The 14,570-nt window shown below is 43.2% G+C and overlaps 1 protein-coding gene across 2 annotated transcripts; it reads left to right on the forward strand.

Moving 5' to 3' along the window:
• Positions 1-513: 513 nt before the first annotated feature.
• Positions 514-13,070, forward strand: KCNG3 (potassium voltage-gated channel modifier subfamily G member 3). 2 transcript variants are annotated; one of them, XM_054399155.1, is made up of 2 exons: positions 514-1,169; positions 12,425-13,070. In XM_054399155.1, exons 1-2 carry the CDS (start codon positions 514-516, stop codon positions 13,068-13,070), a joined length of 1,302 nt encoding a protein of 433 aa, XP_054255130.1. The 2 variants fall into 2 exon arrangements, with proteins under 2 accessions (XP_054255130.1, XP_054255131.1); XM_054399156.1 differs by having other exon boundaries at positions 514-1,136.
• Positions 13,071-14,570: the final 1,500 nt, after the last annotated feature.

The following is a 14,570-nucleotide window of genomic DNA, read 5'->3' on the forward strand; positions in this document are numbered from 1 at the left end:
GTGCCCCCGCAAGGCCAGGTCCAGGGCGGCGGCCACGAGCGGCCGATAGCAGCACCCCACCCTGCAGTACGCTCCGCCATGTGCGCGGGCGGGGGAGGAGGCGTGTCTCCACTCCTCCACCGCTGCACCGCCTCCCGCTCGAGTGCTACCCGGCACTGCCGGAGAGGATCGGCGCCGGGCGCGGAGAGGCACGGCCTCACCATATCTACGGCCGTGCCCCCGCCCCGGCGGGTCTCTGCGGAGCCGCCCACCTGCTGGCACTAAGGCCGCGGCCGGACCTGCGAGGGGTGTTGCAGGGGAGCGCTGCGCAGCCTCCACCGCCCCCGATCTCCTGCGCGGCTGCCGGGGCGCCCGCAGCGGCGCCTCTCCCGCCCTTCCTCCCCGCCCCGCCGCCACTGGTACTAAGCGGCGCCGAAGCTGGGGTCGAGATAGCCTTTACTGGCCAAGCTGTTTCATTCTTCGACACCCTACCGTACCCTACACGCCCTTCCCCTTCTCCATCCCGCCCAAGCCATGAACTTTGGCCGCGGCCCCTCGGTGGTGTTGAACGTCGGGGGCACCCGGTACTCTTTCTCCCGGGAGGTGCTGAAGGATTTCCCGCTGCGGCGCGTGAGCCGCCTCCACGGCTGCCTCTCGGAACAGGACGTGCTGGAGGTGTGCGACGACTACGACAGGGAGCGGAACGAGTACTTCTTCGACCGACACTCAGAGGCCTTCGGCTTCATCATGCTATACGTGCGGCATGGCCACCTGCGTTTCGTACCGCACATGTGCGAGCTCTCCTTCTACAACGAGATGATCTACTGGGGGTTGGAGGGCTCCCACCTCGACTACTGTTGCCAGCGCCGCCTCGACGACCGCATGTCCGAGACGTCCACCTACTACGCGGTGGAAGATCCACCCGGGGAGCCGTTTGGTGGCTCTGAAGGCAAGGGCCAGCAGCCGCAAGGAGCCGAAGGCGGGAAGTGGCTGGAGAGGATGAGGAGGACTTTCGAAGAGCCCACGTCTTCCGTGGCCGCCCAGATCCTGGCCACCGTCTCCATCCTCTTCGTCATCGTGTCCATGGTGGTGCTGTGCGCCAGCACACTGCCCGAGTGGCGGGCGCCGGAGAACCGCAGCGTGGAGGAGCAGAGCAGGTACACAGCAGAGTCAGTGAGGGAGCCTTCAGGGTAGGAGGATGCTTTATTTTCCCGCTGTCCGGTCCCCGTGTGTCCCGTCCAGTGTGTCCTGCCCTCGTTCTGATGGCTGTAGTCTCCGCCGGCGAAAATCGCCTGCGCCCCTTCAAACACTGACCCGGAATTGGGAAGCCGAGGGGGGATGTCGGGTAGCTCTAGAGGAGCGGCGCTGCTCTGCCACTCCGGCTTGAACCGGGCTCTGCCCGCTGTCTCTGAGGGCAGGGGCCGGGTCTCGGGGTAGAGAGCGGGTAGCGGGGACCAGCGGGCAGGCTCGGATCTCGGGTAGGCAGAGCGCCGAGCAGGAGCTATCGGAATACGGCTTCCCGGCTCTGTAAGCGTGCCTCTGCCTGTGCAGGGTCTTGGAGCTTTTGTTTGCCCGCTTTGAGGAGCCACGGAACTCTACCCACATAGAGAAGTTCAAACATTCGGAAAATCTTATTAGCCTTACGATTGTGGAGGAAACGGGAAATGAAGGCAATGTAATTCCCTTCTCTTTTTCCTTTTGGAAAAGCTCAATCCTGTATGGGCTCTGCCTAAATTCATACAGGTCCTCCTGGAGCAGATACAGTTCCAGCTATGGTTCTGCTCTTGTTAAGTCTTGTGTGGGAACAGCCTTGCCCCAATTCCTCTTTCCGACTCAGATGTGGGGGGCACAGGGGGTGACCAAGCTCTGTATTAAGCTCTTGCAAACACATCATATTAGCGCCCCAGTGTTTGAATGTAACAAATACTTGCATTTCATTTAGAAAAAAAAGGTGTAAGCACACTAAACATTGCAAAACAGTTGCAGAAACCAAGGTATGGGGTATAAGGCTCAATTCCGACCTTTACTAGTATGAAACAAACACTTTTTCATGTCCTTTGTTTCTTCAGCTTAGGGTTCCATTGATGTAACTCTGCCAATTTAGTGTCATTGCCCTCTCCCTCTGTTCAGCAGAGAACAGAATCAAGACCACTCTGGATTTTTCCTATAAAGAAGACAGACATATAGAAAAAGAAGTAAACATTTTTCATCTTTTTTAGCTTTGCTGTTCTTTTAAAATAGAACAGTCAACACAAAGTTCTCAGCTTCTGCCTTCCAGTGAGATAGCAGCCTTGTCATTATGAAATCATCAGATTTTACCATGCAGTTAATTGGAATGTGATAAATTATATCCTACTAGCCAAATTAATTCCTTGGAAAGTATTTTTGTAGTTTCCATTAGCTTAATGGAAAACTGCACCTGTATTTCTCATTGTAGCTAAGCCAAGGAACTAATCGTATGAACAAAAAGAAAGCTGACACAAATGAGAAGCTGTTCATTTCTGCTTAGATTCGGGTATGTCGAAAGTTGCTCTTATAGGTTCTTCCAATTAGAAAAGCCTTACTTAAACTTTGCAAGGCTGTTTCAAAGGGTGGATGCTCTTTATTGTAAGGCAGCAAATTTCTTAGGTGTACCCCCAATAAACAGGGAAAAACAGGTGCATGCAGATGGTATGTACTACCATAGCCTTGCTCTTATCTTTGTTCACAGCGTAGGAGTCAATGACAATTTCGCTGAATAATTTCAGCTTGCAAAAGAATAAGGCATGTGATGTGTAATTTTTCTTGCATAGTGTCTTTGTTTTCAAGAATGTATGCATTATATACACACTGAATTTTACTTTTCTGAACAATTGCATATTGTGTACCAAGTGTTTGAAGGATTAAGTCCAAAATACTTCTAAGGTACAGTGTAGCCAAGCACTTCACAGAGTGCAGTGAGGGCTGCTTTTAATACCAGAAGAACCACTATCAGTGGTGAGTTTCTTCAATGCTGATTGTAGTACTATGCAATTGCAACAACAACAAAAAACTGTAAAAGTTGTGGTCGAACAGCTTCTAACCATCTTCTTGCAAAAGTCAGGCTGATTCGTTTCACATGTGACATAACCCGTGTCTTCACTCTCAAGAACTGATAGCAGTTCAATGGCAGTCACATGGAGACAGAGACAGATGTGTTCATTTCCTGTCTACAGCTGAACACCTGCTGTGGTGACCTTGTTCCCTTATGGGAACTTCTTTATTTATTGCATATGCTGAATCATGACAAACTACTTATACATGCCATAGGATTTGACATAACATGCCTAGTAGTCATCTGACTTTATTTCCCTTTGGTTATATTTCTTTTCTTTATCATTACTTGATTTAAAATAAGTGAGATTTTCAAAACGGAAGTGGCTTATTTGAAAGTCTGACCACAGAAATCACACAGGAGTATTTGGGATTGTGAACTCTGGCAATATTGTCCACCTTAGATGAGAAAGCTTTTAAAAATCTGGCTACTAGTTTCTGATACAATTAAAAGTTTGAAGTCAGATTCTGTCTTTTGTTTATTAACCAAGGTTCCTCGTTGAAACAAATTCTATCTAACATGATAATACAGTAATTAATTTTTTTCAAGAGAAATTGTCACATTAATACTCTATGCAAGTTTCGATTCACATGGCATTCTAATTATTACTGTGGAGACTTTACATTATTCTAAACCTGTATTTTGACAAATTTTAGAAATTGAAATTGAATGGTCTTATCTAGAATTCCTTAGGTTGCAGATTTTGGATGTAACCTGACTATTCAAATCAGAATAAGCCACTGCTTAGAAGAGGTGATAACTACCTCATGAAATTCAGCAACTTTGATATTTTTGGTCTTTCACATGCTTACTAATAAAATGCCCTGTCCTTCCCCAGTTGTGTTACAGTTCAGATAGGTGCCACATGGATAATTTCTGTGGCTGAACTGTGGTAACCATCCTTAGAACCACTTCAGGCAGCTGTGTCTCCAGCTTACCTGAACATCATGTTTAGAAGGGAGGGGATTTCTAACTGTAATTTACAAAATCAGCCTCTTTAATGAGGTTTGCAGTAATGGTTGCTGCAGCTGCCATCTAATACCAGCTGTATTTATTTGTCTTGTATGAACACCTCTTCACCAGAAGAGGAATTGAATCCAGCAAACTTTTCTCAGAAACCATTATGATGTTAACACTTCATGGTGACCACACTCTGGAAGGCTGAACAGCCTACAGCTATTTGTCATCCTTTGGAGGGCAACAGAGAACTCCATGAATAAGGCAATTTAAAGACAGAGGGATGAGGAATCTAACCTCTGAATTTCACTCTTCTTACAGAGAGATTGCTTTTTGCAGGTCCATTCTCAGGATGAAGCATGAATTATTAAATTTCTTGCATTTTAAGATTTCTGCTCCCTTCCCTGCTTGGGCACGTTTCACTTACCAGAGCTAAAGATTTGCATCAGATTTACACAGTTTAGGAGCAGACAGCAGGGACACCTGTCTTCCCTTCTGTTGTTTCTGGTAATTTCAAATAATCTTTGCTCTCCTCTGTACTGTGCCAACAAATCTATACTGGGAGTCTCTGTCCATACACTGATAATAAGCAAAATCTTCTGGGGAGAGCTTCTTAAGCCTGTAATAGGAAGTAATTTGAAGCTGCTTGACTTAACTGTTGGGCACAGTTCTATCTACCTGCTGTTGTTTTCCTAATGCAAAATAGGAGTAGCCTGTTAGCACAAGGGAGAGACTGTTGCCCATGCTAATCATGCTTTAATTTGTAATGAGAGAGTCACTCAGTTGTCAAGCCTATGTGATGGCTGTGGTTTTGAGCAAAAGCAGGTAAACACAGTAACTTCTCCAAACAGCATCTCTCAACGGATGCTAGTGAGTTTCTTTTCATGTTTGCAGAACATCAGCTTAAAAAATTGGCATTTGTATTTTAGACACCAAAAAATCATTATTCCTTTATGGTGGTGGAATTTCAGGATGCTTGAATACTCACGTCCAAGATTTGTTAAAAAACAACTGGATAACTTCTTTCCTGGGAAAGCTCTAAAAAAAAACCCACATTTTTTGCTAAGTTAAAACAGTAGACTGAAGGTAAAGGATGGAACTAAAGATAAGTTAATCATAGAACAACTTAGGTTGGAGGGGACCTTAGAGATCATCTACTCCAACCTCCCTGCCATGGGCAAGGATGCTTCTCAACTAGCACTTGACTACTCAAGGCCTCATCCAGCCTGGCCTTGAACACCTCCAGGGAGGATCCCTCAGCAGCCTATTCCACAGTCCAACATCGCTGACAAAGATGTTAAACAGCACTGGACCAAGTACAGATCCCTGAGGAATTCCACTTGTCATTGGTCTCCACCTGATATTGAACCATTGATCACAACCCTTTGAGTCCATCCATCTAGCCCATTCCTTAACCATCTGGCAGTCCACCTATAAAGTCTGTATCTCTCATTTTAGAGACAAGGATGTTGTACAGGATGGTGTCATATGCCTTACACAAGTCTAGGTAGATGATGTCAGTTGCTCTTCCCATATTTACCAGAGCTGTAACTCTGTCATAGAAGGTCACTGGATTTGTCAGGCACGATTTGCCCTTTGTGAAGCCATGCTGTCTGTCACAGATCACCTTGTTAATGCACCTTAGCACAGTTATCAGGAGGATCTGCTCCATGATCTTGCTTGGTACAGAGGTGAAAAAAAAAACACAAAAGAAACCCCATGGATGTGAATTCTAACAAATTTACAAGCTTTTTGAAAAATAGAAATAACACTGTCTGACCACAGGAGAACATTCATGAACTTAACACAGCTAGGTACCACTCATGTTCAGCATACACAGAGAAGCTGCTGAGGACCCCGAGGCTCATGATGTTCATATCTGTGTATCCCCTGAGAGCCAGGAAAGATATTTGCCTTTTTTCCTGGGGAGCGCTAGGTCATTACAGCCTCCCACATGAATAACTGGAGTTTTATTCATGAAGATATACTATAGCTACCAAAGCAGGGACAGGATGGAAGAAAAGGCAGTGAGGGTTTTACATGCAGGGAAACAGGCTGTGTCCACTGGTTCTGTGGCCTTTACTCAACAATGAGTTGGAAACCTTGCTGATTTCAAGAGGATTAAAAGTAAGACATTTGCTGAAATGACTTGGAGCCTTTATCAATAGGAATTTGATCATTCTGGCTACAGCTTGGGTGTTTTTCGGGTTTAATGTGCTTTACATGGAAATAGGCTTCAGCAACAATGTAACAAATCAGTGCTGACAGACTTTAGTCCTGTCATATACTTGTCCTTAATAATACTGTCTGTTTTCCTCATGTGTCCTGTTGTGCATGTTTTATTTACCAACTTAATAGATAACAGTGCCACTTGCAAATATTTTGGCTAGATTTCAACCAACTCATCAGGGGATGTTGGAAGTATACAAATTGGCATGCTGGGCTAAAGGATAATGCTAGGTTGAAAAACTGAAAGACATTCACAATATGATTTTATTAGTAGTAACAAACGAGTCTTGTTAAAGGTAGAAAAAATTTTTGAAGTGGTTTCACTCCTATCTAAAATCACTTACTCTGAAAGGAAGTTATCAGATGGAATAGAAAACTGAACAGTGATGAGATTACAGTGGAAATGAGGATTACAAAGGCTTCATTTTCCATTTGTGGACAAGACCCATTGAAGCAATTCTGAAAGACTCTGAAGTAGCAAGATGCTTAACATTTTGGGGATAAAACTTTCTTTCATGTGCTTAGGTCTGGGACAATGAACAGTAAATTTGAGCAGGAATAACCTGTAACTCAATAAAAGTTAGGACTTTTTCTCTGGTTATTTAGACACTTTTGGAGACTCTTCAAGGAAATATTGAATGAGTTTGTTTTTAATTTCCCCTCTCCATTTTGAATACCAGCTATTTTAAAATTGAACTGATGCAGGGAAAAAGCAACCAAAAAACTGTGGTGGAAATGTATTAAAGCAGGTACTACATTTTACCAAGTAAAGCTCATTATATAATCATTTAGTTATAGATTTTAATGCATCATTCTTCAATGACCTGGCAATAAAAGGCAGCCTGTCCTGTGAATATGCAGCAAATATTTTAAGAATTAATTGAAAAAATGCAATAATTTTAGTTTCCTGTGTGCATGCATTTTATTTGGCTTTAACTTCATACTTGGTTAGTCCTCTTGAGGACTAACTGTTAAATTTGCTTTCCTTATTAGATGATATCTATCCATTAATAAGGTCAGCTATAAAAATAAGTCACTACAAGAAGAGGGAGAGGGAGACTTTGATCCCTGCGCACCCAACAAAGTCGGCAGGGGAAGGTGCTGGGTCAGCTGGGCGTGTCACTGAACTTTTCTCCAGATAGTGGCTACTCGAAGGAGGAATACTGTGTTCCCACCATCCACCAAAATGGATATTTGTATCCAGGCCATGTAGGAATGCCACAGGCCATGAGGAATGCCACAACCTTTCACTGGCAACAAGGGGCAACACTGACTATGGCTACATGTGGTGTGAACAGGTTGATGACCTGCTCAGCTGGGTGACACTGATCCAAGATGAAGTGATGGAGCTCAGGGAAGAGGTGAGTAGGTTAAGAAACATCAGAGTGAGTAAGAGGGCAATTGATTATTTCCACAAACTGACCTCTACAAAAATGGAGTGGGAGGTAACTCTTAGTGGAGCAGAGGATCCCATATCCTCTCATCGGAAAGCCTCGCTGCCTTCCTGTAGTAATCCACAGGAGCAGAGTCAATGGGAACATGTTTCTGCCTGATGAAACAAATGGAGCCAGCGTGTTCATTTAAGAAGAGCAGCACCTGCAGTGGCCTTGCGAACAGGTATGAAGCTCTGCAGGAGGAACTGTTTGTGAGCAAGAATGAGGGAAGGCCAGAAGTGCCACCAAGGCTGACTTGCCTCAGGCCAGACATCAAAACTGACCCTGAAGAGAAAAATTCATGAGTCATTGTAGTAGGAGACTCCCTGCTGAGGGAAACAGAAGGCCCAATGTACAGACCAAACCCACTCCATAGGGAGGTCTGCTGTCTCTGTAGAGCCCAGGTTAAGGACATCATAGGAAAACTTCCCACCCTGGTCAGGCCTTCAGATTATTACCCGCTTCTGGTTTTTCAGGTGGGTAGTGATGATGTAGCAACAAGAGGCTCACAATCAATTAAAAGAGACTTCAGGGCCTTGGAGCAACTGATAAAGGGATCAGGAGCTCAAGTTGTGTTCTCCTTCATCCCCCTGACATCAGCGATGGATTAGGGAATATATAGGAAGAGCCAACAGGTCAATTCCTGGCCCAGGACTGGTGCTGTTGACAGGGCTTTGGGTTTTACAATCACAGATCAGTATACAGGGCTCCAGAGCTGTGAGCAATAAATGGGCTGCACTTGTCTCAGAGAAGGATAAGGAATCTGGGGCAGGAGTTGGCAGGGCTCATTGATAGGGCTTTAAACTAGATTTTAAGGGGAAAGTGGTTAATAAATTCATGCCTGCCTGTGATACACAGGGATAGATGGGTACAAGCTCTTTAGGAAGGACAGGCAGGGGAGGAGGTGTTGCCCTCTACATCAGTGACCAGCTGGAATTGGTGAACCTCCACCTGGGGAACGATGATGAGCTAGTTGAGATCATATGGGTTAAGATTAAAGGGAAGACAGGGGAAGGTGATGTTACAGTAGGGGTCTGTTACAGGCCACCTGACCAGCAGAACCAAGCTGATAAGGTCCTGCATAAGCAGAAGTGATTCAAGACAGCCAGCATGGCTTTATTAGAGGGAAATCCTGCCTGACTAAGCTAGTGGCTTTCTGTGATACAGTGACTATGTCAGTGGATGTGGAAGAGACCTGTGGGACATGGTCTGTCTGGACTTCTACAAGGCTTTTGACGCAGTCCCCAACAACATCCTACTTGCCTAGTTGGAGAGATATGGATTTGATGGGTGGACTGTTCAATGGATGAGGAATTGACTGGGTAGTCACATCTAAAGGGTAGTGCTCAATGGCTCGAAGTCCAGATGGAGATTAGTGACAAGTGGTGCGACTCAGGGGTCTGTAATGGGACCTCTACTGTTTAATATTTTTATCAATGATATAGACAGTGGGATCGAGTGTACCATCAGCAAGTTTGTAGATGACACCAAGCTGAGTGGTGCTGTCAATAAGCCAGAGGGACCTGGACAAGCTAGAGAGGTGGGCCCAGGTGTACCTCATGAGGTTCAGAAAGACCAAGTGCAGGGTTCTGCATGTGAGCAGGAACAATCCTCATTATCAAGACTCACTGGGGGATGAGGTGATAGAAAGCAGCCCTGTGGAAAAGAACTTGGGGGTGCTGATGGATTAAAAGCTGGACATGAGCAGACGGTGTGCACTTGCAGCCCAGGAGGCAAATCACATCCTGGGCTGCATTAAAAGATGTGTGGCCAGCAGATTGAGTGAGGTGATCCTGCCACTTTGCTCTGGTGAGACCTCACCTGGTGTACTGTGTCCAGGTCTGAAGCCCTCAATATAGGAAGGACATGAACCTGATGGAGTGGGTCTAGAGCAGGGCCATGAAAATGATCAGAGACCTGTGCTACAAAGACAGGCTGAAGGAGCTGGGGTTCAGCCTGGAAAAGAGGAGTTTCTGGGGAGACCTAACAGTGGTTTTCCAGTACCTGATGAGGGCCTACAAGAAGGATGTACAGGTTTACAAAGACCTGTAGTCATAGGACGAGGGGCAAAGACGTCAAACTAGAGAAGAGCAGATTTAGATTGGATGTTAGGAACAGGTTCTTTACCATGAGGGTAGTGAAACACTGGAACAGGTTGCTGGGGGAGGTGGTTGGGGCCCCATCCGTGGAGATATTCAGATAGAAGTGGCTTCATGTTCAAAGGCCTTGGTCCTCATGGGGGATTTCAATCATCCTGAGATCTGATAGAGGCACAATACAGCAAGGCACCAGCAATCCAGGATGTTCCAGAATACATTGAGGACAACTTCCTCCTTCAAATGATGGAGGAACCAACAAGAAAAGGTGCTATACTGGACCTCGTTCTCACTAAGAGGAAAGGGCTGGTGACCGGTATGACACTCAGGGACAGCCTTGGCTGGAGTGACGACAATGCACTAGAATTTAAGATCCTCGGGGCATCTAGGAGGATGTATTCCAAGCTTATGACCTTGGACTTCAGGCATGCAGACGTTGATTACTCCAGGAATCTGCTGGCCAAAGTTGCATGGGACAAAGCCCTAGAGGGAAGGGGGGCCCAGAACAGCTGGTCCATATTCAAGGATCACCTTTTCTGTATCTGGGAGCAAATTATACCAACAAAGTGGAAGTCAGGAAAGAATGTTAGGAGACCTGCCTGGATAAGCAAGGAGCTCCTAGACATGCTGTCACACAAAAAGAAACTGTACAAGGAGTAGAAAAAGGACAGCTAGAATGGGGGCATATAAGGAAGCTGTCTGAGCAGCAAGAGACCTGGTTAGAAAAGCTAAAGCTTAGTTAGAATTAAATCTAGCCAGGAAGATCAAGGGGAATAGCAAAAGTTTCTACGCATACATTAATGGCAAAAGGAAGACTAGGGAAGGTGTGGGCCCCTCAGAAAGGAAATGGGAGAATTGGTGACAAGTGATGTGGTGAAGGCCAAGGACTGATTTTACTAGGGAGAGTCTTTAGTATTTCCTCATCATGTGTAAAAAGGATTGAAAACATTTTTCTTTTTATTTTTTTTTTTAGTGTAAAGGAACGATTCCCATTCATGCAATAGCTTTGCATGTATTCTGTACATAATTTCTGCTTAGATGATATTAGGATCTGAGCATTTTTAAAAATATCTGCATCTGAAGTAGTTACTACTCACTGTCATTATTAAAAGAAGCCCTAGTATTTTCAAAAGCTTATTTTTTAAGACAACACATAATTTTTAAGAGCAAGCTATTTTTGAGATGCACAGGTCTTTCTATCAAAAGATGCTAACATGAACAAGTGTTTTATAAGCCATTTATGAATAAAGGCAATAAGCTCACAGAACTTCTGTCATTATTCACTAAACAAGAAAAACAAGGTCTGATTTTATGTGAATAACTATTTCTTTAAGTAATATATTTATATTCCTTTAAATTTGCTGTGGCTGTGTACCTTATGACTTTACATCAACTGGCCATTTTTAGCATAAAACTGAAGTGAAGGCATTAATAAAATGAAATTAATAAAAAATTAAAATCAGCACTTTGATGTATGAAACTTCTATGAAAGTTAGTTTATAAGTCTGTTAGTGTAATTACAGCAGTTACAGAAGAATATTGTCTTTCTAGTAGGCCATTCGTGGTCTTAACAATAGATTTCAGAACTGGTAAAATATTATGCAGATGTGTTAGGGAAACAAAATTTTAGGATTGAAATGACAGTTGGATTATTACTTGCAAATCAGTGCATTTCTACAGACATTACCTTGTTGGAATCCCTGCAGTAGCAAAAGAGCTGTGGTTGTATGTACTATTTTCAAATCCCCACTGTCATGTCAGTTTTGTTTCAGACCTGTTGCTGTAGAGTAGCATTTTCATCTTCTGTTTCTACCTTCTGTTGATTTTGAGTTGAGATAGTCTTTTCTCATTCACTGCACTGGGAGTTGAAAATATTTAAGAACATACTGAAATCAGCATCTTCCAGAATTCCTTAAGGTTATTATTTGTATTTGGCAAGAAGATGATCTTGCCTATTGCTATGTTGCCTATTGCGACACAGATTAGGTGGAGTTACATTTAAAATAATAATTAAAAAACCCAAACAAACAGTAATGCAGAGCATAGTCATAAATAAGGGGACACAGGGTTATTACTTTGTTTACCCACTGAAGAAAAATAAAATACCGTAATATTTAATGGCAATACCTGGGATGCAAACAGACACATTTGTTTTGGCTAGTTCCTGAAGAGCCAATTTGGATGAATTATCTAATGCAAAAGCTGATTTCTGCCTTCTCCACTTCCATTTTAGTTTAGCAGACTAGTTCTATACCTTGCTGGTTTTTGATCCACAGTCCTTGTCATTCCCCAGTGGATCAGGCCTCAGAGATTTAAAACCAAAAATAGAAATTGAACAAAATCACCAAAACAAAACCCAATCAAACAGGTGTTCTAGATAATGTTACACATTGGCATCAGTGGCATACCATTTCCTGTAGGGTTCCAGTTTTTGTAGTCATATTTGCTCAGTGGTAGGCAATCGATGTAAATTCCTCATTGGATCCTCCAGTTAATTGCCGAAGTCTAGTGCCACGTGTGTAGGATAAGAACAGCATTGCTTTCTGCTTGTCCTTTTTGAAGGTCTGAGTGTCAGTTTGGCAATATCTGTAAACAAATCAAACATCACTAAGGCTTTTGCATAAAACATAATTACTGCACTTTGTTTCTTTTGACAGGATAATCGAAGCTATCTGCATAGGCTGGTTCACTGCAGAGTGCATTGTGAGGTTCATCATCTCTAAAAACAAGTGTGAGTTTGTCAGAAGACCTCTCAACATCATTGACTTACTGGCAATTACTCCTTACTACATCTCTGTTCTAATGACAGTTCTCACAGGGGAAAACTCACAGCTTCAGAGGGCTGGAGTCACCTTGAGGGTCTTAAGAATGATGAGGATTTTTTGGGTGATTAAACTGGCTCGTCATTTCATTGGCCTTCAAACACTTGGTCTGACTCTGAAGCGTTGTTACAGAGAGATGGTGATGCTGCTTGTCTTTATCTGTGTTGCTATGGCAATTTTCAGTGCACTTTCCCAGCTTCTTGAAAATGGGCTGGACTTGGGAACAAAGAATAAGGATTATGCCAGCATTCCTGCTGCTTGTTGGTGGGTGATCATCTCAATGACCACTGTTGGTTATGGTGACATGTGTCCCATCACTGTACCAGGAAGGATTCTTGGAGGAATTTGTGTGGTTAGTGGTATTGTTTTATTAGCCTTGCCAATCACTTTTATTTATCACAGCTTTGTGCAGTGTTACCATGAGCTCAAGTTCCGATCTGCTAGGTATGGTAGAAGCCTCTCTGCTGAATTCTTAAATTGACCAAACATATTTTATTGTAGTTACTTGCTAAGCTTTGTCTTAGAAGAGAATGGTGGAAGGTCCCTTTGCGTGTCCTCCTTGACTGCATGGTCCTATGGAACCACGTTCTCACCAGCCTGGAGAAAGCCCGTCACCATTCAGACAGGAAGGATGTCCATCTGCCTTGGGCACCTTGCAGGGAGAGTGAGTGAAGGTTCAAATTTGAGAGAATAAAATTAACAAAAGAAGATCCAGAGGTCCTCCACTAGACCAGTCTGGTCTTCAGTTTGCCTTTCCACACAAAAGCAGAATAAAAAAAAGGGCTTAAATGCCATTCCCATAACTACATTTGGTACTATTTTAAGCAACATGTAGCAGAAGTTTTTCAAAGATTTCAGTATCTAAATGCTCCGTAGAGGTGTTGGTAACTTCTTGCACTTAGATAACTAAATCAGATGCTGAAGGAGAATCATTGCTGCTTCTGAGCTTCGCAACAGATTAGAGGTGGTTCTTTAACTCAGGAAAGATGAAGAAGACCTGTAGGGCAAAAAGTCTTGCAGCCTGATTCTGATCTTTGGTGAAGCACACACATCTTTTGTAAAACTAGTGAAGCCAGTGGCATTGCTTTGAATTGGATAATTCAAAGAAGTGCAAGAAGTGCACCTCTGAATATTGTACCAAGGACTTCCTTAGACCAAATCAATTTCTTCTCTGGAACCAGATTATTAGTAGAAGCAAGTGTTACACTTTACAAAGATCAGCAGAAAAAAAAATCAGGCATTGATAAATATATTTTTTGGTAGCTTAGTAGGGCAGCTCTCCAAATTTTACATACATTTTGTTCAATTCCATCCACCCAAAGTTACATACTCATGAGCATAGATTCCATCCCCGTTCCCCTCCCTCCAACCCCCCCTTTTAATTAAACATATACTGAAAGTTCTTTAAGACAAGTTATAAGACTTCATCATGTGATACAGTCTGGAGAAAGCACTGGAAAGCAAGTGTAGCTGTTCCCTGTCAGATCATAATTTTAAAATTCTGCAATCTCCTTACTGAAGTATACACTTTATTTTAAGGGAAATTTTGAAAACAACTGTAAAAAGCTCAGAGCAATACCAAAGAAAGTAAAATATAGAAGTACGAGTTTCATTTGGCAAAAATGGTATAATCTCCAATGTAACTAGGAAATTAAAATTAAACAAATTAGGTTCTGAAGTACTGTTCACTACATTACTTGTGTCGTACTGATTAGTTGCATCATTTAGTATAATTCTGAAAGGCTGCTACGTAGAAATGTGCAGTTAGATAAAAACAGTAAGGTACAGATTTACAAATACAGATTTACAGATATACATCAACAAGGAGCTTTCTTATTAACACAGAAGTTCAGAGTCATCAGCATAGTTGAATTTGGTGTGCTTGCCTGAAAATACTGCATTTACTATTACTGTGTTGTAGAAACATCATTTATGTACATACTTGTTAAAACCTTTAGAAGTAAAATGAGTACCACCTAGA

Source organism: Indicator indicator, chromosome 2, assembly GCF_027791375.1.
Source record: "Indicator indicator isolate 239-I01 chromosome 2, UM_Iind_1.1, whole genome shotgun sequence".
Taxonomy (NCBI): Eukaryota; Metazoa; Chordata; class Aves; order Piciformes; family Indicatoridae; genus Indicator; species Indicator indicator.